At 36.4% G+C, this 27,872-nt stretch overlaps 1 protein-coding gene across 1 annotated transcript; it reads right to left on the minus strand.

Moving 5' to 3' along the window:
- Positions 1 to 275: 275 nt before the first annotated feature.
- LOC126248015 (dual specificity tyrosine-phosphorylation-regulated kinase 2-like) lies at positions 276 to 27,745 on the minus strand. The gene is made up of 2 exons (XM_049948598.1): positions 26,463 to 27,745; positions 276 to 5,087 (listed from the first exon to the last, which is right to left on the minus strand). The coding sequence occupies exons 1-2, from the start codon at positions 27,465 to 27,467 to the stop codon at positions 4,350 to 4,352; spliced, it is 1,743 nt and encodes a 580-aa protein (XP_049804555.1). The 5' UTR covers positions 27,468 to 27,745; the 3' UTR covers positions 276 to 4,349.
- Positions 27,746 to 27,872: the final 127 nt, after the last annotated feature.

Below are 27,872 nucleotides of genomic sequence, written 5' to 3' on the forward strand. Positions count from 1 at the left end.
CAGCTTTTTACAAAAGGTATCAAATGTGACAACATGTTCAACTGTAGTGTACAGGTAGCTTTTTCTCCTTTCGAATTTGAGGTTATTTGCAGTAACAGTTACTTCATTTTAAAAATCTCAAATAACCATAAAGTACTGATTTGCAGTAACTAAAGACAGTCTAGATTTCAGGTTTTAATCAAACCTTTATCCTTGTAAAACTTGCTTACCAAACAATTCTGATATGTTACAACAATGAAAGGGGTTATTAATGAAAACATTGTTACAGTAAGCACCATAGCTATATTAAATTATTTCAGTTGCGATTATTCTAGAATGACACTTCAAAAATAATGTCTGACAATATCATTTACAAGCATAAGTCATATGAGAAGTCATGTATGTTACAGTGGTAACATATCAGTTCATAGTTATAATTTCAGGCACTAAACCACAGATATTTTAGAATATCTTTACGCAACAATTCCTTTTGCGTCAGTTTGTCTTAGATAAATAAAATTTAACACTGGCACTAACAAAAATATCTCTCTGAAACCAACAGTCACAGACAGAAAGGGATCTGTATTAGAAATATCTTTGTATCAATTATATGTTGCCACTGAATACTGTTAAGTGCTAACAGTTCAGTAAATTACTTCAAAATAAACACACTGAACAATTACAATATGTGGATGAGGTGTACTGAAAATTTGTACTCATTTAATAAGACGACAGTAATTTTAAGCTCAGAGTACTGTGTGTTTCTTCTAAATTAGAATCCATCACAGCCTACGTCAGGAAGGACACAGCCTAAATTGATACAAACCATCAAAAACACTAACACTGTCATCCTGGAATACTATCTTTCATTCTACACTGCTTTTAAAAATTATAAATTAGCTGCATTTCATATATTTCATTCACAAATCTTTCTTGTAAATGCAAGATCTCAGTCATAACTCAAAAAGACTTTGTACTGATGATGATATTCGAGATTTTAGAGTAGAATAAATTGGCTATGTACAAATTCATCATCTAAATGAGACTTGTGGGTCACTTATTCAAACAATGCTTCCTTCTACAGAAATATACAATGGGAGTGTGAAGTGTGTGAAAATGTGAGGAAAGATATCAGACTGACTGTAACAGAGGAATGGCTTGAGGCAGGAAAGTGCACTCTCACCACTTCTCGCCACTGTGGTGGTGGGTGAGATAATGACCGAAATGGTACAAGTAACAGGGGAAGGAAAGATGAAAGCAATAGTGTTTTACAGACTATTTGAAGTCCACATAAATAAGGAAAATGAAGTCCAAAAAACTTTAATGTAGGGCAACAAATAATACAAGGATACAGAATGAAGTTTAGCATAAATGTGAAATGATTATTACAACTAGCAAGAAAGAGTTACAATTTATTGGGAAGTGTAATAGAGGAGAACAGAAGAAACACCAGGGAAAGAAATGAGTGGGGGAGGCAAGCAGAAGCATTCTGGAAGAGTTTTAAAAGCCTGATATAGAGCAAGAACATCTCCCAAAACTGTACTACTTCCCAACCTGACATATGCCTCCGAGACCTGGACAATGAAAGAAAAAGAGAAAAGCAAAATACAAGATAGTGAGATGAAATTTTTGAAAAAGTATTGGAGAGACAAAGAGGGGCAGGTTAAGGAATCAGAGGATCAGGGAATAATAGAAGGAGCAACTATTACGGGATAAGATGGATAGATGAAGACTTAGATGGTATGGACATGTTAAGCAAATGGAGGAGAAGAGCGCACCCACGAAGTTACATGAGAAGAAATGGAAGACAAAAAGACCAAGAGACAGGTGGCTGGTAGGAGTGAAGGAATGTGAGCGAAAGAGAGGAGAAGATTGGTCGAGCTGGAGATGGAGAGATGGTGGGAAGACAGAAGACGGTGGAAACGCCTATGTTCCAAACAGACATGGCTAGTAGCTGGAAACTGTAAAAGATGGTGACAGTGTTTCATTCTTATACTTATTGATACTTATCAAACATTACATAAAATACTGAAAATTATTTATTATCTCCTTTCAAAACTGCTTTGAAATGGTCGAGAGTAAATCAGCGATACCCAGATGTCCTAACGAACAGCATAGTCTCATGTAAGTTACAAGAAATGCAAACAGTGAATACAATATTTACAGTAAAACTGTCCTCAATTCAAATTTGCTTTGTACACCATACTGATTAATTAGGTATAGTCCTATTGGGGGCACCATGCCCTTGCTTTTGATCCAACTTATCCATCTAGTTATAGTTGGACCTACAGTTTAACGTGGACTCCGAACCACAGTGCAACTTTGCACTTTTCAGATGGATAACATTTCAAGGTATTATGGAACTTGTGGGGGCAAACCAAAACAAAAACTAACTTACAACTGTACAGGTTTACTCTAAATGACACTGTACCATTTGAATGAATGTGTATTTTTTAAGTTTCTTACTGGGCACCACATTTCACAGGCTTCACTGCTAAATTATTCTTGAGATACCACGGCCCATAACTTAACACCAGAGACCAAAAGCTTCTTGAAACTGAATTATGTTATGTATTCACAACGAAAGATGACAAAGTAATAGTTCAATACTTTACATAATTTCAAATCATTCAGCCAGAACTTTCCTTACAGTATATGTATTGCTTTTAATTTATTATTAAAACGAAGTTCAACACCTATGTATAACAAAATCATGTTAAGTTGTTCTATTTCTGGCTAAACAACAACTGGAGCAGAAGTTTTCAGGGTTTCCACATTCCCAGCAGTGTTCAGAAACTTGTTCATTTTTTGCAGACAGAGCTTTTTAGGTCTGGGCTAGATGAGGTAGTGGATTCAATAATGTGAAAGAACCAAGAATTTTTTTCCATAAAGAACTCTACTTTAATTTCTGATGTCATTAACTTTCATAAACTTCCTGTTATCTGCACATAAAGCGAACATACTTTAGAACCAAGTTTAAGGAAACCCACTTCTACAGAATTTAATACATACTGCTTTTGTGCACAAAGCTTACATAATATTCAGCCATCAAAATGCGCATGATCAGTGTGTGACAAACTAACATCAGAATCTTCTCATGGATAACAATCCTCACAGCTGTATGTCACAACTAAATGGGCACAGCACTGTCAGAAATATTCTTATACGACATATGATGTGTTTGTCTTAGAATTCAAAACATATGTTTGTATATGGCAAGCTTTAAAATATGTGGTATTGATGCATGTAAAGATAATCCAGTTAAACAATTAAAAACATTAAAGCCTGAAAGCACAATACATTGCACAACCATAAGTTACTAAATGATGATTCAAGCCAACTAGTGAAGTACTTTCTGAAGATCAATGGTGACAATAATTTAGCTTCATCAAATGATAATTAATTGTCTAATGTTATATGAGCCCATGGAATGAAACATTTGAGTATTTTATACGTTACAAGTGACACACGATTTTAAAAATCAAAAAGTGCTCACCACGTTGTTGTAGCAACAAAAATAATATGAATGGTATCTTACATTCATCATTTACAACTGCAATCTACAGGGCACACAGCCACACTGGTAAGCATGGGAGTGTAATACTAAAATGCAGTGAGTTAGTTAAAATAAATAAACAACAAAAATAACAAAACATTACCATCGTGTAATCATCATTTAAAATAATGACTCAGTCAATGCATAAAAAACTTAATACCACACTGACATGCATTTCTGTAAAGATTCTTATTTGCTAATGACCACACTGGCATACTGCGTGCCACTTAATCTATTCACTAACATTAGCAAATTAATACATTGCAGCATGATACTGAAACAGAGAACACTGCAGTAAGGTGTAAATGGCCTTAAAAATTAAAACTGTTAATATCTTCTCACATTCAATATAAAATTACAAAATGAATCTATCTTTTGGTACAATGATAGTGCAGTTCTTTTCCCTAGGTTATCAACTATATCACTCAGATCTCTCACAAGTTCATGGCCTTTAAAAACGGTATGTACAATGATTGTAAAAAGTAAAACACATAGAAAATGTATAGCATCCTAATGTAGAATACTTCACACTCATTAAAAATGTGTAAAATAAGTCACGAAACCAAGGTTTCATTACAAATATCAAACAATACATATGAAACAGGAACAACACATTAACATTTAACAGACTGCACATAGTAAGTCTGTTATATGCAATTCAGTATAATTTGCAATACTGTTTTAGCATGAAAACAACACTGCAAATGTGTACAATTTAAGAAAGAGATCAATATTTTATTCACAGTCCTCTGTTGAAATAAATTAATTAGAAAACAATGCACAAAATTAAGAGTGGAAAATAAGTCAAATGCTGTTACGTATTCGTTGGAATCTGAGGTAATTTTGTTGGATGCAGAGAATGTCTTGAGTGCACTGTACTAGCTCTTTCATCAGACATTTGAACCCTGAGTTTGTTGCTACTCAATCCACCATTTGCAGAAGGATTAGCTTTTGAAGAATTCCTTGATGAAGAAGGAGCTGTCCTTACACTGGTGGTCTGCAAATTTGTCTTGTCAGCTGGTGGTTTTGGTAATTTTCGCCTCAACCAAGCATGACGTAATGCTGCAGAAGGTGTCATTCGTGCATCAGGATCCCACTCCAAACAACGGCGAATAAAGTCCAGAAACAATGGATCGTCACAGCCCCTTAGAGCCCTATGAAGTTCTTTAGACCCCGGAGGGCCCCTCTGTTTTCCCCTTCGTGATACCCCTGGGCTTAAGAGTATTGACCCATCGACTAAGGTTGTGGCATTACAATACCGTGGATAACCTTTAGATGTAATAAAGTTCTTAGCACGTTTGGAGGCATCAAGTAATTTTTGTGGTGGCATGTCAAGGAGTTCAATAATGCACGCTAGTTGGTCTCCTTCATCTTCACCTGGGAGCAATGGATACCCAGTTAAAAGTTCTGCTAAAATGCAGCCCAAACTCCACATGTCAATAGGCATTCCATATCGGGCACCCAGTATGACCTCTGGGGCACGATAGAATCTTGACTGGATGTATGTGTACACCCTTTGGTTTTCATAACAGCTTGATCCAAAATCAATAACCTGGAACATAAAATAATACACATCCTGTGTTATACTACAAGATGGAAATGTACAAAACTGATTTCGACACTTTCACTTTCTGAATCAGCAACTGCAATCACAGGTAAAGCAAAACTTACTGAACTTTAGCAGTGCACAAATCTATCGCATGTGATTTTCAATTCAAGCTTTTATCAAGAAACAGACTCAGACATTTTGAACTTCTCATTCTACATATTGCTACACTTTATTATTATTATTATTATTATTATTATCATTATCATTTTAAAGCATTCTTCCATGTACAGAACTGTAGGAAAGAGTAATTACATTCAACTAAAAAAATCTTTTAAGATCTAAGGTTTAGCTTACTCAAGTTTATATTTCCAAGATACTCAACAATTAGAGTACCTACCTGATCTTTTCAGAAACATAAGAAAAAGTTTTTGTCAGTGAAACTGGTTGATAATTATTAATTCCTAAAACCTGTCCTGTAGCTGTGAATTTAACAACAGTATATTTCAGTTTGCCTGGAGAAAATACCTCTGGACAGTGACACCAAACAGACTTGGGAGAGAACCAAATGAGAACAGCTTTGTTACATTTTGTTTAGCATGTCATAAGTTTGAATTTTTTTGCTTTTAGGGGCTTTAATGCCATATTTATTTCATGGAGTCAGTCTCTCTCTCTCTCTCTCTCTCTCTCTCTCTCTCTCTCTCTCTCTCACACACACACACACACACACACACACACACACACACAAAGACAGAGAGGAGGGAGAGAGGGAGAGAGGGAGGGAGTGTGTGTGTGTGTGTGTGTGTGTGTGTGTGTGTGTGTGTGTGTGTGTGTGTGTCATCCTATAACAAAAGTACTAGAGTTTCTATGTAGTCCAAATTTCCTTATATTGTTCACAGTATCACAAGAATTATTATAATTAATAGTGCTTCTATACAACATCAACATAATAATTGTTAGTACATTGCTTGGTTTTTCAGCATACTGAAACCCCAAGAGGAACGGAATTTTATCCTCCTTTCCACAGCCAGGAAAACAATTAACTTAAAAAAGTAGTGACGACGACAATCAGAAAAACAAACAGCAACTTTTATTAGCATTGGTCCCAGAAAAGCAGTGAAGCCTTCACCTGACCCCCCCCCCCCCCCCAAGATAAAAAAATGTTCCTACATCAACTCTTGCTTGTTGTAAAATAGGCCACCTGAAAAGCTGAAGATCAGTAAACAGCCACACTGTGTTCCCAACTAGTTAGTTTACATTAAATGACGCAATGACTCTGCAAATTTTAAGACAAGCCCTTTACAAATGCTAGAGACCTGAAGTCTGTAGTAGGAAAAATAAGCTGGTGATGCTGAAGTGTTTAAAGAAAACTTTCAGTCTGGCAGTCAGAGGCAGGGGTTGCACTGGTGCTACCATAATTGAACATGCAGTAGCACCAACCAAACCTAATGAGCCTGGGCAATGATAATAGCATGCAAAGAAAGCATGCGAGACGAAGGACAGAAGAAAAATAGCTGTGATAAATGACATATGAAAGGAGAAATGATTGTGGAAGATCATAAATTAAGCAAGTCGGTGGCAGATATTTGCATTGCCTTCACATCTAAGAGAAGTATCAAGCTATAGCATTAACTCTTTAACCCAGATAACCCTGACGTCCTTCTGGAAGGACGACGTAACTCACTGTTGAAATTATTTACTTTTGCGAATAACGCATTGTTGCAACGGACTGTGACGCATTGTTATATGAAGTAGGCAGAGTCAGTTGCGCGCTGCAACAGTCAGTTTGACGCTGTCGTTTATAGTGAGTGAGAAACTGTGTCTTGAAAATAGGGCCGATTTTACCATGGATGAACTGACTGACCTTGTCATCCATGGGTATATATATTTTCTTTCATATTGCGTCAATAATTCTGAAACTTGTCATATAATATCGTAAAGAATTAACCTAATTATTTATGGGCTCATATTACGATTGAAAGTTTTCGTAAGTTGTAATTCAATAATGTTTTCAACCGTCCTTCCAGAAGGACGTCAGGGTAATGTGTTGTCATTTTGTATTCACAGAAAACGATGTACACTTATGGAACTTTTGGACATGTTAGAATCAAAAGATGAGGAAATACCTAATACTGGTGTGAATGTAACATTACACCCTCCTCTAAATTAGACTGATGACGTAACAGATGAAGATTCGGGTGCTGAAGAAAATCCAAGTGTAGATAAATTACCAGCAAGTCAGCTCAATGCTACTGCGCTACATGACCTAGAAGTGAGGGGCGTGGAAGCAACAGGAACAATAAGAGGAAACAGAGTTAAGAATTGTACTCTATCATTTGTAGATAAAATGATAAAAGAAAATAGAGGATCATATGAAATTTGTTCTGACTCAGCATCCGGGATTTCCATTGTACGTTGGAATGACAACAATGTTGTTACTGTAGCCACCAACTTTGACAGAGTGCAACCACTACGCTCTGTAGCAAGATTTTCCAGGGAACAAAAGAAAAGGATTAGCGTGCTTCAACCTTACTTGGGAGGCACAGATTGAACTGACCAAAATCAATCCCTATATAGATGCTCTGTAAGAGGAAAAAGTGCTATTTCCCGATCACTGCACATTTTATAGACACTGCAGAGCAAAATACCTGGGATCTCTACAAGCACAACGAATAACCCATAGATCATCTGACATTTCGTAGTCGAATTGTCACTGCAATTCTTGAAAGTAACAAAAGAGTCACTACCAGCAGAGGATGTCTTAGTAAGAGGGCAAAACAAGATTCTAGATTTGATGGAAGAGAACATTATGTTGCTGAATTACCAACGGACGAGATAACAAAAAAGAAGAAGCAGCTGAAATGTCGAAGTTGCCACAAAAAAACTACTACTATGTTATGTGTGTAAGATGTGACGAACCACTTCATGTTTGTTGCTTTTTGTCTTATCATACTAGTGCATAAAATGTGTGTATAGGTTATTTTCTTTGTTTTTTGTATTTATTAGCTGTTTTAGCCCATAATTCAAATTTATTTATGTTTATTTGAAAGTATAAAAACCAAAACAAGTTAATTGTGCAATGTCATATACTTTAAAAACATGTTCCCTTATTATCCTGACGTCCTTCTGGAAGGACGTCCATTTTTGGAAATACTAAATAAAAATAAATACTCAAAATTGTTTTTACTTTCTTCCTTACAACCTTGTGAATGAATGTAGATAAGATATAAATCAATTTTTGAAAAACAAATAATTCAGGACTATCTGGGTTAATATTCAGAAAAATATTTAATTAACAACATTCACTTGAAGGTATTCTTCGGAAAATGAATTCTTACAAACAAGTTTATTTCATTTTTCTCTGGTAAAGTCATCTACCATTCATACTGCCAATTTGGCATCCACAATTCTAATTGCATAACATCTGTGACTGGAATTCGAGTGTAGGAAAAGGGAGAGAAGGAAACATAGTAGGTGAATATGGATTGGGGCTAAGAAATGAAAGGGGAAGCCGCCTGGTAGAATTTTGCACAGAGCACAACATAATCATAGCTAACACTTGGTTTAACAATCATGAAAGAAGGTTGTATACATGGAAGAACCCTGGAGATACTAAAAGGTATCAGATAGATTATATAATGGTAAGACAGAGATTTAGGAACCAGGTTTTAAATTGTAAGACATTTCCAGGGGCAGATGTGGACTCTGACCACAATCTATTGGTTATGACCTGTAGATTAAAACTGAAGAAACTGCAAAAAGGTGGGAATTCAAAGAGATGGGACCTGGATAAACTGAAAGAACCAGAGGTTGTAGAGAGTTTCAGGGTGAGCGTAAGGGAACAATTGACAGTAATGGGGGAAAGAAATACAGTAGAAGAAGAATGGGTAGCTTTGAGGGATGAAATAGTGAAGGCAGCAGAGGATCAAATAGGTAAAAAGACGAGGGCTAGTAGAAATCCTCGGGTAACAGAAGAAATATCGAATTTAATTGATGAAAGGAGAAAATATAAAAATGCAGTAAATGAAGCAGGCAAAAAGGAATACAAACGTCTCAAAAATGAGACCGACAGGAAGTGCAAAATGGCTAAGCAGGGATGGCTAGAGGACAAATGTAAGGATGTAGAGGCCTATCTCACTAGGGGTAAGATAGATACCGCCTACAGGAAAATTAAAGAGACCTTTGGAGATAAGAGAGCCACTTGTATGAATATCAAGAGCTCAGATGGAAACCCAGTTCTAAGCAAAGAAGGGAAAGCAGAAAGGTGGAAGGAGTATATAGAGGGTCTATACAAGGGCGATGTACTTGAGGACAATTTTATGGAAATGGAAGAGGATGTAGATGAAGATGAAATGGGAGATATGATACTGTGTGAAGAGTTTGACAGAGCACTGAAAGACCTGTGTCGAAACAAGGCCCCCGGAGTAGACAACATTCCATTGGAACTACTGACGGCCTTGGGAGAGCCAGTCCTGACAAAACTCTACCATCTGGTGAGCAAGATGTATGAGACAGGCGAAATACCCTCAGACTTCAAGAAGAATATAATAATTCCAATCCCAAAGAAAGCAGGTGTTGACAGATGTGAAAATTACCAAACTATCAGTTTAATAAGTCACAGCTGCAAAATACTAACACGAATTCTTTACAGACGAATGGAAAAACTAGTAGATGCCAACCTCGGGGAAGATCAGTTTGGATTCCGTAGAAACACTGGAACACGTGAGGCAATACTGACCTTACGACTTATCTTAGAAGAAATATTAAGGAAAGGCAAACCTACGTTTATAGCATTTGTAGACTTAGAGAAAGCTTTTGACAATGTTGACTGGAATACTCTCTTTCAAATTCTAAAGGTGGCAGGGGTAAAATACAGGGAGCGAAAGGCTATTTACAATTTGTACAGAAACCAGATGGCAGTTATAAGAGTCGAGGGACATGAAAGGGAAGCAGTGGTTGGGAAGGGGGTAAGACAGGGTTGTAGCCTCTCCCCGATGTTGTTCAATCTGTATATTGAGCAAGCAGTAAAGGAAACAAAAGAAAAATTCGGAGTAGGTATTACAATTCATGGAGAAGAAATAAAAACCTTGAGGTTCGCCGATGACATTGTAATTCTGTCAGAGACAGCAAAGGACTTGGAAGAGCAGTTGAATGGAATGGACAGTGTCTTGAAAGAAGGATATAAGATGAACATCAACAATAGCAAAACAAGGATAACGGAATGTAGTCTAATTAAGTCGGGTGATGCTGAGGGAAATAGATTAGGAAATGAGACACTTAAAGTAGTAAAGGAGTTTTGCTATTTGGGGAGCAAAATAACTGATGATGGTCGAAGTAGAGAGGATATAAAATGTAGACTGGCAATGGCAAGGAAAGTGTTTCTGAAGAAGAGAAATTTGTTAACATTGAGTATAGATTTAAGTGTCAGGAAGTCATTTCTGAAAGTATTTGTATGGAGTGTAGCCATGTATGGAAGTGAAACATGGACGATAAATAGTTTGGACAAGAAGAGAATAGAGGCTTCTGAAATGTGGTGCTACAGAAGAATGCTGAAGATTAGATGGGTAGATCACATAACTAATGAGGAAGTACTGAATAGGATTGGGGAGAAGAGAAGTTTGTGGCACAACTTGACTAGAAGAAGGGATCGGTTGGTAGGACATGTTCTGAGGCATCAAGGGATCACCAATTTAGTATTGGAGGGCAGCGTGGAGGGTAAAAATCGTAGAGGGAGACCAAGAGATACTAAGCAGATTCAGAAGGATGTAGGTTGCAGTAGGTACTGGGAGATGAAAAAGCTTGCACAGGATAGAGTAGCATGGAGAGCTGCATCAAACCAGTCTCAGGACTGAAGACCACAACAACAACATCTGTAAGTCCACTATGAAACTTTTTTCTATTTACGCCAGAATGGCGAGAAAGGAAAATATGTGGTGATTGCAGTTCATTAATATAATGTCATTGTCAGAAGAACTTCAGTTTAAAAAATAATACTGTAGCATTTTGTTTAATACCATTATTCAGTAAGTCACTGAACTTTGTGCTGCCATATCTTACAGTTTTATGTTCCCTTCTTTGTATTCTTCCACTTCAGCATAAAAAGTAATGGAAGGATGATGTTTTTATTTTTCTTTATTTTATATCCAGTTGTGATACAATCCCTATCGCTAGTCAGCCACAAAATGATGGTGATGGAAGGATTATCTTTCAGCATTCTGCTTCTTACCTCATTAGGGGTGTTGACAAACTTTGTTATTGTTCACGCAACTTAAGTTTTCTACTCTTGCAGCTTCACAGATAGATGAGAGAAGTAAACATTTCGTTTGACATAAAATTTCTTTCTTAACACAGAAATGGTTCAATGAGGTGCAGTACAATGTATTCTCCTAATGACTGGTTTTCAGGCTATACATTATCAACAATGCACAAAATTGTATTGCAAACACCACTTTATTTCTACAAGACCAAAAATTGAGGACATATTTGTCTGACTTGTAGGGCATGATTAGATGGGTAGATCACATAACTAATGAGGAAGTATTGAATAGGATTGGGGAGAAGAGAAGTTTGTGGCACAACTTGACCAGAAGAAGGGATCGGTTGGTAGGACATGTTCTGAGGCATCAAGGGATCACCAATTTAGTATTGGAGGGCAGTGTGGAGGGTAAAAATCGTAGAGGGAGACCAAGAGATGAATACACTAAGCAGATTCAGAAGGATGTAGGTTGCAGTAGGTACTGGGAGATGAAACACACACACAGCTAGTTGTGCTAGGGAGTTACTGCTCATTCATTGTTATATTTTCTTCAAGGCAATAACAACAAAGGCAGTTTTCAATGAATACATGTCATCCACCCCCCTACCTCTTCACTTTTCAACAGGTGAATGAACTTAATCAGCAGACAGGCTTATTAATCATTAAAACGGAATGTGAGAAGTTCCTCAAATCTTGCAGTCAGGCTGATTTTTCATCAAAACGGAACATGAGTAGTTCTTGAGAACTATCACAACAGTGTGATTCATCAATGTAGGCCCAAAAAGGGCACAATAAAAGATCACACACAGAAGTACCTTTCCTACCAATGATGCTACGAACATACATAATAACAATAATTTGTTTGCCAGTTCTTAAAGCAACACAGTCCATTATTTTTTTCTTTATGTATTTTTCAGAATTTGATTCTGTGAAACAAGTAACACACAATGTCTCCATCAAAGTTCATTTTGGGCAACACACAGAACACTGAGTTGAGGCCTAAAATGTGTGCACATTTTCAGACACTGTGGGTAAGCGTATACTGCAACCTCACTGTCAGGTTAATTTAAAAGGGGGGGGGGGGGGGGGAAGGGACCAAACTGTGAGGTCATTGGTCTCTTGTTCCCATTAGAATAATTACCCAAGCAAAATAAGAAAACAAAGAAGAAAAACAAAGCCAGCATACGGCACAATAAAAGGAGAAAGGAAGAACCAGAAGAATTACAGGACAACAAACACTACAATGTACAAAACAAGACAAGAAAAATCACACAGTGACGCAAGAAACAGGGAGAAGAGATTAAAAACAAGAAAGCAGACTACCATGGCTGACTGACCACGAGAATAAAAAAGGAGAAGCCAGCCACTTTGCAACACATTAAAACCTCCACCCTGAAAGTCCTAGGGTGGAGGACACAGAAGGACAAAGGACATGTGCTAAAACTCAGATCAAATATAAAACCCACCCTCACAAGTAAAATGTAAAACTAAAGCTGCTGTTGAGGCACTGTCGCCCAACACTGAAGGTAGGGTGTTGGGAAAGTTAACAGTCTACTGCAAAGCGGCTAAAAGTGGGCAGTCCAGCAATAGGTGGATGACATTTGGGAGCCACAGCGACACGAACCGCAATTGTGAGCCCAGACCTTGGCCGCTGATGCGGGAGATGAACTGCAGCGGGTTGGAAAAGGAGATGGTAATTCAGATGCTCAGGAGAACTACAAATGTGTGCAATGTAGCTAGCTAGCAATTGTGCATGCATAACCTTCAATGGAGGGGACCCAGCCTCCACCAGGACACTGGTCACTGGACTCGTCCTAAAAGCTCCCATAGCTAGGTGAATGCCACAGTGGTGCACTGGGTCGAGTAAATGCAATGCTGAGGGGGCCGCCAAACCATAAACCAGACTCTCATAGTCAAAGCGGGATTGAACAAGAGCTCTGTAGATCTGCAGCAGCGTAGAGCGATCTGCACACAAGTTGGTGTTGCTCAGGCAGCGGAGGGCATTGAGGTGCTGCCAGCAATTCCATTTAAGCTGACGAAGGTGAGGTAGCCAAGTCAATCGGGCATCGAAAACCAGTCCTAAGAACTGACACGTCTCCACTACAGTGAGTGGATTGATATTAAGATAAAGTTCAGGTTCCAGATGAACGGTATGACACCGACAGAAGAGCATGACACAAGACTTTGTGGCTGAAAACTGGAAGCTATGGGCTGGAGCCCATGACTGCGCCTTGTGAATGGCTCCCTACATGTGTCACTCAGCAACACCAGTACTGGTGGAACAATACAAAATGCAGAAGTTATCCGCATACAGAGAAGGGGAGACCGAGGGCGCTACAACTGCTGATAGGCCATTAATGGTCACTAAAAATAGAGATACACTTAATATGGAGCCCTGCGGAATGCCATTCTCCTGAATACGCGGGAAATATGGAAGGCACCAACTTGCACACGGAAAGTACAGAGTGATAGGAAATTTTGAATAAAAATTGGGAGCGGGCCACGGAGACCCCACTCATATAATGTGGCAAGAATATGATGTCGAAAGGTCGTGTCAAACTTTTCATAGATCAAAAAAGATGGCAACCAGGTGTTGGCATCTGGAAAAGGTTGTTGGGATGGCAGACTCGAGGGATACTAGATCATCAGTGGTAGAGCGACCCTGGCGGAAACCGCACTGACATGGAGCCAGTGGGCCACATGACTCCAGGACCCAACCCAACTGCCGACACACCATACGTTCTAGCAGCTTAGAACGTTGGTGAGGCTGATGGGCCAATGGCTATTCACATGAAGCGGGATGGCCATTGCTGGGAGTCCCAATGCCCCAGGGTGACGGGTATCTACTCCTTGGCATACATGGGGAGTTAATGGTGCAGGCATCAAACAGCTACCGTGCTGGATATAAGGTGCAACCAAGCAAACAGGTCCATTATCATTGTCAATAGTGTTTACATACCAAAAAATCTGAAAGGATTTTTAAAAAATTAGACCAGGTGTCTATTGACCCCTTCCACTATTTTAGTGTTAAGCAATTTCTTAATTTCAGTTCTAATAATTCTGCAGAAAAAAATGAAAATATTAAACTGTAAACACACTTTGTGAAGTCATGGATAACCGTTACTGAAAATCTGGAAAGTTTTATATAATATTTACAATTTTTCTTCATTTACATTTATTCACGGCTTTCAGACGGTCCATTGTGCTATATTCACTTCTAAAACTGTCTCATTTCTTTATCTGATTAAGATCCAAGTTTTCTCTATGGGCAAAAGATTTGGTATAAAGGACACCCGTAACTGAGAGACATGATTGATTAATTTAAAAACACTGACTTCAGTTGTACTAATGATTTATTCAATCCACAACTGTTTTCAGGATGTTGAAATCCAATCTTAACATGATTTGGGACCACTGCAGTGACTGGCCAGACTGCACATTTTGCGTGACCAAATACAATAATTTTATACATCTGGAGATGGGAGTATAGCAAAAAATCATCAGTACCACTGAAGTGTATCTCTTTAAATTAATGAATCATTTCTCCATGTGGTTGGTGATTATTTATTTATTTATTTATTTTTATTTGTACATTACAAAGAGGAAGCCGACAGTTGTGTAGTACTTATGTATTGTTTTAATCCTCTGTTGTGAAGTACAACAATTGTAACATTGTTCCCAGCTGAAATGTCTTTCTCAGGAGGAAAAAAAAAATCAAGTTCTCTTCCTGTAACAATCCCTCCAGCTTTAATAATGCTTTCCTGAACTTCATCTCGAGGCGCAATTCCCTTCATCATATCCTGAATGGCTTTGTACATCTCATCTGACATTATTCACGGAATGTGTGTACTTTCATTACTACCTCTGTCCAGTTTTCACTCTGTCATTAGTTACTGTGCTGTCTACTATTTTTAGGAAAAGGTTGTCTACATTACAGGTTGCTTTTTTGTTTTCTTCATACTATTGCTGGTTTTGATTACATCTGCATTATCAGACTTTGTAAATCTGCATCTACACTCTACGAGCCACTTTATGGTGTTTGGCAGAGCGTACCTTTATTACTACTATTATTTTCCTCCCCTTTACCTGTTTTGTTAGTAAACGGTGCATGGGAAGGATGACTGTTGGTTTTCATTTTATCTTAGTGCTTCCACCCCACTTCTGTTTCAACAGTACCTTGTTACTATCATCACTTGCTTTAAATTCTCACCATCGCAAACAGTTACCTTAATCTGTTGGAAGATTTTCTTTCCTTTTGCCTTCTCCATACATGCAACACCTATTGCTGCTGTGTAAATACCATTACTGAATAATTGCCCTTTTTGTCTGTGCCTGTTTAATCTTCACTTTCTACATTGTGTGTCAATATCCTATGTTACACTATATGTCTTGACAGTTATTTTTAACATAGTCAACAGTAATTGACCTCAGAACTCTGTAATCACCTCTTGATATTATTTAAGATGCTTAGTGCAAATACTTACTTCTCTCACTGACAACATGAATACTATATCACACAACACACACACACATTACAGTTAAACCTTAAAGACAAACTCCTTCATACTTTGTGAAGGTATGGTGTCACTGTGTGTTTATAAATCAAATGGCAAGAATTAAGCAGGACCCACCATTTAGAAAGACAGACAATATGGCAACATCTCATTAAAGGTGAGGTAGTTTGAGACTGAGCACAAGCTCAGAATTGGGAAGAAAATGTCAACACCTTCACATAAAGTTATTTACGGCAATCACAGAAAACTGAAATCTAGGTGGTCAGTAAGGAGTTTGAAAAAATTAATCATTAACACTAGGTCAGTGCTTCAACCACTTAACTGAGGCTGTTAATACAAATGAAACTTCTAGTCAAGTAAAGCTGCATCACAAGGGTGAATGTAAAGCAAAATGACCATCAGCACTCTAAACTCTCGTTTGGAATTATAACCACCATTTAATGATAGAGTAGGGCAGTCAAACATTACAGCTTCTTCATTTTCTTAACGAATTATGGTAAATGATTCAGAAAGATCTCAGGTGCTTCTACCAGTGATAAGTTTAGCCCACATTCTCACCAAGTACACAGAGATCAGTCCCAAAATGTATTAATGACAGATTTCCAGACGTATAAACTCACTACGTGCAGAACTGCCAGACTTTATAACAGAAACACTTATTACTACATGCTTGCACTGGAGCTTCCACAAGTAAGTTATAACATTTACTGGCTAGTTTATTAAATGAATAATTGGGAAATTTTTATGTGGAAATTTTAGTATGGATCAAATGATTTGGAGTACAGACAATGTTTTCAACAAAACTGTTAACACTGAAAGTCTGCCGATATCAGAAATACACATCTAAACAACCGGAAAGTGGTACTGTTGCAGACTTAGAAACTGCTGAGAACAGGCAACATGAGAAAAACAAGGGCGGAGAAAAATGATGAGTATATCGTAATGTACCTTTATCTTATAATTCACAAATCCTACACTGATCATTTGCAACCTATCACAATGGAGTGAAACATATCACTTTAAAGACTATGAACAAAACTCTCTTTTCTGCTCAGATAGAAGCAAGCCATTTATATATGAATGTGCAGAATTGTGAAAAATACTTTTTCTTAAAAAGGGCTATGTAAGACTCTTACACTTCTAAATAAATTCTGTCAAACATTCAGATTGCTTTTGAAATTTAAACTGTTATCTGTCGAGTATTGGGAAAGTAAATAAAAATCTGTCACCATGATACTAGTCCTTTTTTTGAGCCAAAGTAAACATTAAGGAAAGAGTCTTTGTGTCTAGCATTTTAACTAATACCATTATTACTGCTTCTGAAATGCAGTGATTAATTATAGCCAATTTTATTAACATGCTGTATATAACAAAAGTTTGACACAAAATGTAACTATTAAACTTAATTAAAATGTCTTATTCTTTAAAAATATTTCTTCAAAGTGACCAACGATAAAAACAATGTACTAATACTATGGCACACACTGGCACATCAAAAACTTTTGAGGTACAGATAAGCTGGCCCTGACTTATTAGTAAATACGATTTAAGTAGCCCTATATGTAAAGTAGCAAAGTACGTTAACATAGTGATTTTTTGTCTCTGACATTGAGCGCAAAACTTAACTTTCGTTTAAGTAGCTCCAGAATGGATTTCTCACCTGTTTATTATACAAACTTCTAATGATAAGTCCCATTTAATATTGGTGTGATAATGACTTATTTTTGAGATTATTATTTCCCAATTACTCTGTTGTGAAATGTTTACTACAGCAAGGACCCTCAAACTGAACCTTCCAGAAACTCAACAATAAGTGTCTCCCCAGACAGAGAACATTCATCCCTTCACCCCCCCCCCCCCCCCCTTCAGTAGCTGAACTACTCAGTACAACAGTGGGTTATTATTTTGTCAGACACAATTTGAACCAGTTTTCTCTTAGATCATTAATCAAATAAAACTTCAGTCTTTTTAAGTGTGCTGTCATTTACATGGCCAAATGCCTCAAATTAAATACCAGGTGTCACTGTCTTAACTAATCCTTTTTAGTATTTGATGCATTACTACATGATCAGCAGTCTACTTAGCATAAAGGAATTCAAGACAGGCATACTTTAATTTCTCTTGAAAAGTGCTCTGGACTAATGCAGTAATGCACATTTTATTTGACACATTTCTTGCTCGAGAACTACTATTGAGAAATATAGATTGTATGTGCAATGAAAAGGATACAAAAGTCAGTTTTTATGAGAACTTTTAAAGCTGAATTTGAGTAACAATAATGAGCAAGATTTCTAGTTGCATTAATCTTTCTGAAACTTTTGCAACATACTGTTCTTTTTATCTTCTCAGCACCTTTTCTACTGCACTTAAGGTATTAATTAATTAATTAATTAATAAGAGTATCTGTTACTTGCACTCTCTATCAGCTTAACAGTAATGTCTTTATGAGACTGTGGACTTTTTTTTTAATTGGTTTGGTCCACTAAGGACCACATGAAATAACTTACACCTTCTTTCTTTCTTTCCAATAGTTTTTCATTTTCTCCCCAAGTTTTTCTCTTCTTTCTTCTGTCGATACTGCATCTGTCTCTCTTTGTTTTCTCCTGGAAGCCCTAGAAACATTTTACTTTTTCTTTGAACTTTTCTCTTTCTTCTATTTCTTCCTCCACTATTTCCATTTCTACCAAGTCTGCTTTAAATTCTTTGATACGTATCATTGGCGTTTTTCACTTTCTTTCAAAACAGTTGTCTCTCTTAATCTAGTTGTTCCAAGTGCCCATAGAATACAACTCTTCTCTTCCTCATTCTGTCTGATTCTGGTTTTCATAAATTTATTACTTCTTAATTTAGATTTCTCATTCTCATATCTTGGTCCCAACATTTTCCTGGTTATTTTTCTTTCCTTCCATTGCATTTCACCTAATTTTTTAGCTGTATTTAACAAAAGGCATTCTGGTTTAATGACAGTGCCGTAGTGTAACGAGTTTTGCATTTATCAAACAGATCACACACATCTTTTGTTAGTGGAAAAGCCACCTCCATTTTCCTTGCCTCTGCTAAGCTAACTCCAAAGCATTTGGTCTTATTATTTCAACTAGATATTTAAATTTTGTACACTTTTATTACTATTTTTGGATATTTTGGAGTAATTCTTTTTATAGTGAACAACAATAACAGACAGAATTATTAATTATTCTTACTATTATATAAAGTCATATTTCCTTTTAAAATACACTTCAATTCCTGTACGGAGTCACTAAACAGTGATACTTTTTAATTCTGCTTCTAATTGGAAGAAACTTACTGTGAAATAATGAAAAATCTCTTAAGAAATTAAGTAAATGTAATACTATTCATCTTTTTCATAATGAACTTCTTTCCTATGTATCTCTTGCACATAGTTTGGTTCTGGTGTCATCAATTAGTACCACTGGTTTCACACATCAGCAATGAATCAAATAATGCAGTTATAAAGGAAATACCTCTAATCAGCAAGTGCAGGAAAGCTATATCATAAATACGAAAAAAAAAAAAATTGCTTCCGATATCATTCCTAACCCACAAAGAAAATTTTGGAACTCGTTTCCACTAAATTAACAGTTGAACAAAGAAACATCCTGGACTAAAAAACACAGAAAAAATTCCGGATCAACAAAAACAAGCTTATGGAGTGATAATGTGAATTAACTATTTAAACATTCCTATTTAAATTGCCAGGTGTAGGATTGTTTTTGGTAACCAAATCTAAACACAGACATCTGTTAACTGACAGTGACTACGATAGCTACAATACATACAGCTTTGGGTCTCTAAATGTAAAGTGTGCAAAACAAATCATACACAAAAAGATGTTAGCCACAATGGTTGTCCACATTCATCAAGGGGTTGTAGAAGGAAATATATCTTTGGATACAACAAAATGTAATTGAGAAGCATTCTTACAGTTTAAGTGAATAAGTTACGCCTAACTTAAAATAATATTAGCCGTTCGTAAAATTGTTGAGTATATTTTTAATCCGAAAAGTGGTCTACCATTTTTACTGTGTGTTTCTTTACACCAAGTTTCTGCAGTTTACTGTTTTCTCAGTTGCAGGTGCAGTTGCAAATAAACTAGTATTTATGAATGAAGTATGGCAGTTCTGGCAGGAGTTTGCGTGTTTATGTTTGAAACTTAAGAGAATAAATTTCTCATGTAGCAGTATGATAACTTGTATTTGTTGTCTCTAGATATGTGGGGCATGATTATTTCTTTTATTATGGGAATACCAATTCAGGTGCACCAGAACTTTCACTTGGGAGGAACAGAGTTTCAAACCACCACCCAGTCATCCAAAATTGATTTTTGTGGTAATTCAAAGTGGTTATAAAGGAACAGGTTTCCAAACCAACATCCAGTCATGCAAACTTGGTTTCTGTGGTGACTCAAAGTAGCTATAACGTGTCTCACGAGATGATCCATTGAAAAGACAATGGTCAAGTTCCTATCGCATCTTTGCTCAATACAATCTAAGTCTGGATATACTGCATGTGTGTGTAAACATATCCAATGTCTTTGACATATCTTCAAACATTTGCCTATATTAAACTGGTTAACCACCATCAGATGGTGGTGGAAGAAGGGGCTAACTACTATAATCAGACAGACTTGTGTAAGAAGTGAAGGGAAAAAAAGTAAAAAAGAATTAATACTTGCATACTAAACTTTTAGTGATTAACAGAAATGTAGACATCATTTTCATTGCTGATGATACAACTTTAATTAAAATGATGTAAAGAAAAATAACTGAGTAAAGTGCTACTGTATCCGGACACTGATCTGCACAAAGGAACACACACTGAACGTTACGTAGAGCACAAAAATATCAATCTAATGAGACTCAAACTGTGTACAATACAACTGTGAGGCAGATAAGAATTTATTATATTTTTATTTCTTCATTTTTTGAGCACGTCATGCAGTTATGTTGACTCAAGCATCTCTACTTTCTTCTTGAGAAATTTACATTTAAATTCTTACTATTAGGCTACAATTAAAACTAAATGTTATTTGGCATTTGTCTTGAGGCACTTAAGTGCTGCCACAGCCAGTGTCAATCTCTGTCAAGGCTCGCCCAACAGGACCGAAACATGATTTCCCTCACTGTAGCCAGCGACAGTTAAACAGTCTGTTGACAGTGTTCAATACAGGATTACATGTGTACACTGCTCTACTCAAACACTGCAAGTGAACTGATGCTTTGTTGTGGTGCACTGCCGATAGCTGACTCTTAACGTGTGATGTCAAGACCTCTGACTGTGGGAACTAAGTTCCAAGGCACGAATTGTCAATTAGGAAGTTATTTTAATTAGATTATGTTAGTATTTAAGAAGAATGCCTAATTAAACCTATTACTATTTAGAATGGCCTTAATTAATAAGAGCACAACATAATAATTTTAAGCAAGGAAGATTGGGTTTAAAATTTCTTCAACGGTGGTAAGTTCCGATAAGACAACGAAGAAGGAAACTGAGAATATCCTTCTCAAAGAAACCTAAATCTAGACAGTTGGATGGAGATTTGAGATCCCCACCATTTCATAAGCACTGCCAGCCTTCATCGCTTGGTTGTAAGACATTAATAATTAAATTTTGTCTAGAGCTAGACAACTCAGTTTAAGATAACTTTGTGACTGGGCAGTGTTGCCAGTATGCAGCAAGCCAGCCATGCTTCACAAAGTGCTGTGCGTACCTACAAAACAGTTAACACAGCGAACACGTGACACTCGAGTAACAAATACGATTGGATGGTGAGTGGCACCCACCACTTAACTCGCTGAAACGTCTATCACACAACAATTTTAATTGGAGTATAAGACAGTATTTTCTCTGGAATTATTGCTACAGTGTAATTAAATGTTGCTGTAACTTCCTGTCACAATAACTATATACCAGACCATGCTTAACATGAATCATTCGTTACCTATTGCAGAAATTAGCCTGGCTTCGAGTCTTGGACCCCACACAGTAAATATTTTTTTTTTATTTTTTATTTTTTTATTTTTTATTTTTTTTTTTTTTTTACACACACGTCAAGTTCCATAGGACCAAATTGAGGAGCAAATCTCCAAGGTCCATGGAACGTGTCAGTACATTAAATTACAACATAAAAGTAATAACAGATAAAAATAAAATGTTTATGAACTCTAAAAAAAGTCTATCCATAAGTTTAAGTAAATGCAATCAACAATAAACCATTAATCACCTTAATTTTTCAAGGACCTCAACAGAATAGAAGGAGTGAGCCATGAGGAAACACTTCAGTTTCAATTTGAAAGTGCGTGGATTACTGCTAAGACGTTTTAATTTGAGAGGTAGGTTATTGAAAATGGAGGCAGCACTATACTGCACACCTTTCTGCACAAGAGTTAAGGAAGTCCGATCCAAATGCAGGTTTGATTTCTGCTGAGTATTAACTGATACACACACACACACACACACACACACACACACACACACACACACACACACACACACACACCACTTATTGCCCGAACTGCCTGTTTCTGAGCCAAAAATATCCTTTCAGAATAGAGTTACCCCAAAATGTAATGCCATATGACATAAGTGAATGAAAATAAGGAAAATAGACTAATTTTCGTGTCGAACAATCACTCACTCCAGATATCGTTCGAATAGTGAAAATGGCAGCATTAAGTCCTTGAACAAGATTATAGACATAGGCTTTCCACAGCAATTTACTATCTATCTGAACACTTAGAAATTTGAACTGTTCAGTTTCACTAATCATGTGAAAGGAAAATGTCAGGTCTTGTTGAATTGTGTGTTAGAAACTGTAAAAACTGAGGCTTACTGTGATTCAGCGTTTAGTTTACTTTCTACATGCCATGAACTTATGTCATGAACTGCACTATTTGAAACTGAACCAATGTTGCACACGACATCCTTTACTACCAAACAGAAATATTTTAGAGTTACCAGCAATGCTAGAGGGCATATCATTTATATAAACAAGGAACAGAAGTGCCCCCCAACACTGATCCCTGGGGCACCCCCCACTTGACCGTACTCCACTCAGACCCCACATCACAGCCAGTCTCAACACTGTGAATAACAACCTTTTGCTGTCTGTTGCTAAAGTAAAAGGTGAACCAATTGTGAGCTACTCCCCGTATTCTGTAATGGTCTAACGTCTGGAGCAATATTTCGTGATCAACATGCCTTAGTTAAATCAAGAAACATACCTAATGTTCAAAACCTATTGTTTAGTACCTCATACAGAAAAGAGAATATAGCATTTTAGTGGTCAAATGACTTCTAAAGCCTAACTGTACATTTTATAGCAAATCGTGTGATACAAAATAATCAATTATCTTTACATACACAGCTTTTTTCATAACAGAATTTCACAACAGTGTGCACATTATTGCAGAGAAAAAGATTCATCCCAGAAATAGTCATGTCTTAAGTCAAAGATCTCTGTCCTATTAACAGTGACATATGGATTCAGTTTTTAACACAGTGAACAGGCTGGAGACTTTTGGAGGAGAAAGAGTACTGTTGGAATATGAGGTATGAATGGAGTACCACCAAAGTTGTATGTACAGGGAGCAATGAACATGCAGTAATACTCTTGCAAAAGTCACTCTGATAAACCATATAAAGTCTTTTGGGTCAAGAGGAATATTCAAAACTTTGTAATCGGCTTTAACCAGTGATGCAATGTTGAAGACTTAGTTTTGTTCATCATGTTGTTTTCGGAAAGCCTGCAGCTGTATCATTCATGATTTAAAAATAAATAAATAAATAAATAAATAAAATAAAAAAAATATCACACCAGTTTCTTATTTTTCAAGTTTAACCAATTACAAATATATTTTTGTGATGTCTACATGTGTGATTTCTTTTCCCCTCTTACTCTGTTGCCTTTATGAAGTTATATTACAATCAGAAAACCAAAACAATGAATCTTGGAATGTTTTTATATGCTAAAGGTAGAGAAAAAGATACAAAAATCTCTTTTTATTTGTTTCTCTCTAACATTAGAATTTAGAAAACATCCTGATATTCATTTTTTCAATTTTCTGATTGTAGTATAACTTCAAAATGACAACAGTGCAAGAGGGGGCAAAAAATCACACATACAGACACCATAAAAAATATATTTGCAAACAGATGAATTTGAAAATAAGAATACAATCTCAAAACATATTGTGCTAATCATGAAAAAACACGTAACTGGTGTACTTTTTCATTATTTAAATGACGAATGTTAAAGATGTGTAACATAACCTTTGATGTGTATTGTTAGAGTTTGGTTATTATGGGTATCAACTATCCTTTTTATAATATTGCCATTCTTCTTTATCCAGTCATTTATAGAAATTTACATACTATCTTTCATTCATGTTAACCTCAGAAAGTGGAAAAATATTTCATAGACAAATGTACCTTATTGACAACAGAAACTTTTCTTCCTTTTCTCTGGATGTGCAGAGGCATTTGAAATAGACATGGAAAGTAGATTCTTTCTAGAACATCCATGTTTCTAAACAATAAAATGGAAATGGTAACAACCAAGCTCTACAAACACACTATACATTCAGATAATAAGACCTACAGTGATACTAGCAAAGAGCAGGTCAGGTACTTCTATGTTTTATTACTTTTTTTTATAGCAGATATTCTGAAAGCAATACCCTCCTCAGATCAAACTAATGGGTCATGTATTACATTAGTATAATTACTTCACAAGGGCATTAGATTTTTGTAAGCATACTCTATACTTTAGTGGTTGTTATACTTACATAACATGCATGTGGTAACTTGTTATAAACACACAATATGTCATTATTATTGTCCTCAGCTATTCATACACCTTAAGAATGATAAAAGGAATTAGGAAAGAATATTTTGAAAAAAACCTTCCCATCATTCAAGTTATATGATAGTGGAGTGCGTACAGGCTTCACCGAAGTATCTCTGATGCAAATGTCTCTAGTTACCACTCAACCTAAAGTAACCCACCAAAGGATTAATGTGGATAGTGTCCTCACCTCTAAATCTTAGTTGTGGTGACAAACAAATTAGTAGCGTTTGGTTGAATCAACTGATACTAGACATCAGCTTTGATTGTGAGCTAACAAAGTTATAGGGTGTGATTTAATATGTGCACAAACACGATGATACAGAACACTGACAATATTTATTTGGCTTCTATATTATTTTTTGGAATGTAGATTGTGGTGTCAGATTTTTATTCAGTGTAACCCAAGGTCTAGGTTAGGATGGAAGATGATAGTTTGGGTGTGAGAATAATTATAGTTTTTCTTATGAATTGTATTTTACGCACTTTGGATTTTGATATCCATCATACCAATTTCATTATGGGTCAATGTAGATTGGTGGTATACAAAAGTTTAATATTTCAATGTGTGATAATTGGACTGAGAGTTGACAAAGCCAGCAAAAGTAAATAAGAAATGCTGAGGTAAGAGACCAATCTGTAGCATAGCTCAAGGTCCGTATTAAACATACTTTTCTCTGTAAATAACTATAGCTGTAATATAAACTCAGAAAAGCTGAATTACATAACTGACAATTCTCCGAGTATTATTCTGGTGCATCTTACATCTCAAAGCAATTTTTGAACACATTTCCTACTTCTCAATCACACTTGAGGATCAGTAACAAACCTGTCAGTATTCTGATTGAAAGAACCTGACTGTTGATACAATTAATTTAATCATGTGAAACATATAATCAATAACAAGGCAGAAGTTTATTTCAACTCCTTACAAATACAAGCCCAAGAACGTTGCCTACAGGAAAATGTGCTTTGAAAAATAATGATAATTATTATTTCTCTGCTATATAGAATACAAAAACTGACTAGACAAAAAAATAAAAAATTAGGCACTTGCATATATCAATTTTACCAACAGCCTTCCATATTTTGAATATAATGTCTTCTATAACTGTTACACTGGGCTGTTAGTGCAGCTGGCATTGTGAGTAAAGCTGCATACAATCTGAAGTAGTAAACTGCAGTGCATATTAGGCATAATCCCACTGGGGAGGGGGGGGGGGTGTATACTCTTTCTTCCCACCAGCCTTTGAACTGACTTTTCCAGCAAGTTGTAGGGGAACCAACAGTATATCATCAATTTCAAACTACATTGCATATTGTCATTTTTTACATTAACAAATCACTGCTAGAAGATAAAGACGTGATTAATGACAAATAATCCTGATACTGACTATATATAAAATCTCAGACGGTCTGATTTGTTGTTTAACACAACAATAATAACCTCTAAACATGCAAGATTAAACATATGCACAGAATATATTTTGAATTTCTGGAATGATAATCCATAACACAGTGATCACAAGCAAAATAAAAAACTTATGCAGGATGTCTTCCACTGTTGTCAGAACAAAGAATTCATTGACCAATGATTTAATTAATAACATAAAAATGGTGAAAACACCAACTGTTTAATAGTGGCAGTAAAACAGGAAGGGAACTAATTATTGAACACTTCTAGTTCTGCAGGATGTAAATAACAAAGTAGCACAAAAGACTGAATACACCATTTGAACTTCTCTTACCTTTATTCCACTTCTGCCCTGCTGTTTCAGCAAGATGTTCTCTGGCTTCATGTCACAATGAATAATTTTGTTTTTATGCAACGCATCTAAACACTGCAACAGTGAATGTGAGAACTTGCGCACTAGCTGTAAACTAAATCCTTGAAATTTATTTTTCTTTATCAATTCATAAAGATTGATCGAAAGCAGTTCAAATGTTATGCACATGTGATTTCGGAATGTAAAGCTGTCAAACATATGAATAATATTCATAGTATTGTCTTTGTCCTGTTTGCGCAAATGTTGCAGAATACGAATTTCTTCATGCGCTTGTCTGTAGAACCTCTTTTCGTTGCGAACCATCTTCAGTGCAACATGTTCGTGATTTTTATGATCATATGCTTTCACAACTTGCCCAAAGCTTCCTTTTCCAATTACTTTTAACACTTCATAACGATAGGCTACATGATCATGCGGTACATGTATGTATGAACCTTGTTCGTTATCATAACTATTGTTATTTGGCGAGCCTATAATTCCTGGCCTTTTTTTGGCATTTGCACCAATAAAATAAATACGTGGATAGTTGAATACTTCAATGTGTTCATAGGGGGTCAGTTTGTTCATATATGTGGACATAACTTGATCCGGCGTAACGACCATACTCTTAGGTTTGCAAGAACCATTTTTGTTTTGTGATGCTGTAGAAGTTGCACTTGTTGATGTTGCGTCGTTTGATGGGGAATTAATTGATACTGATGATAATGTTTGGACCCCGCCATTTACCTGCGTCGCTTGCCCATTAACTGACTGAGGTGTTGGTATGGGCGTTAAAATCGAATCTTCCAAGTAAGATTGGTTAGCTTTCAAAGGTGGTAGCTGAGTAGTACTATCTGATAACTGAGTTATGTGCGTTTCGTTCGGAGTACTAGAAGGGGCACCATTTATATTAGCTAATAATGACCTCGTGCGCGACAAAGGCATGACGAACGCTGAGGTTTGAATAGCGAGCGCTATACTAGACATTCCCCATCTAATAATGAATACTTTTGCTCTTAATACTTAACCATCACAATCGGCACTCTCCAAACAAAAACGTCGTGTGAAACACGTTCATCTCCGCCATTTAAAAATAAAGTGGTACTTCAGAAATGCTGCAGTAAATCCTTTGATAACTGGACATGTCGCAATTACACATCTCACTCAGAAAATAGAAATAATTAACTTCAGAAACCAACACTGCACTCAGAAACGACAACGCAACTTCAATAAGGCAATCAGTACAAATGATTGTGTTGCTACCAAAGATTCTATTCTGTCAGCAGGACACAACATCTGTGTTATGACGACGATCTAAAGTTGTCGTTGACCGCTAATTTAAATGGACGATGTACGTAAGTCAGCTATTTTGTCCGTGTAATTATCATACGA

Source organism: Schistocerca nitens, chromosome 3, assembly GCF_023898315.1.
Source record: "Schistocerca nitens isolate TAMUIC-IGC-003100 chromosome 3, iqSchNite1.1, whole genome shotgun sequence".
Taxonomy (NCBI): Eukaryota; Metazoa; Arthropoda; class Insecta; order Orthoptera; family Acrididae; genus Schistocerca; species Schistocerca nitens.

Excerpts from the sequence above, each read along its gene's own strand:
- LOC126248015 (XM_049948598.1), bottom strand. The coding sequence starts at position 27,467 with ATGTCTAGTATAGCGCTCGCTATTCAAACCTCAGCGTTCGTCATGCCT. Across the intron at positions 5,088-26,462 it reads AGGGCAGAAGTGGAATAAAG|GTTATTGATTTTGGATCAAG; the intron begins GTAAGAGAAGTT and ends TTTATGTTCCAG.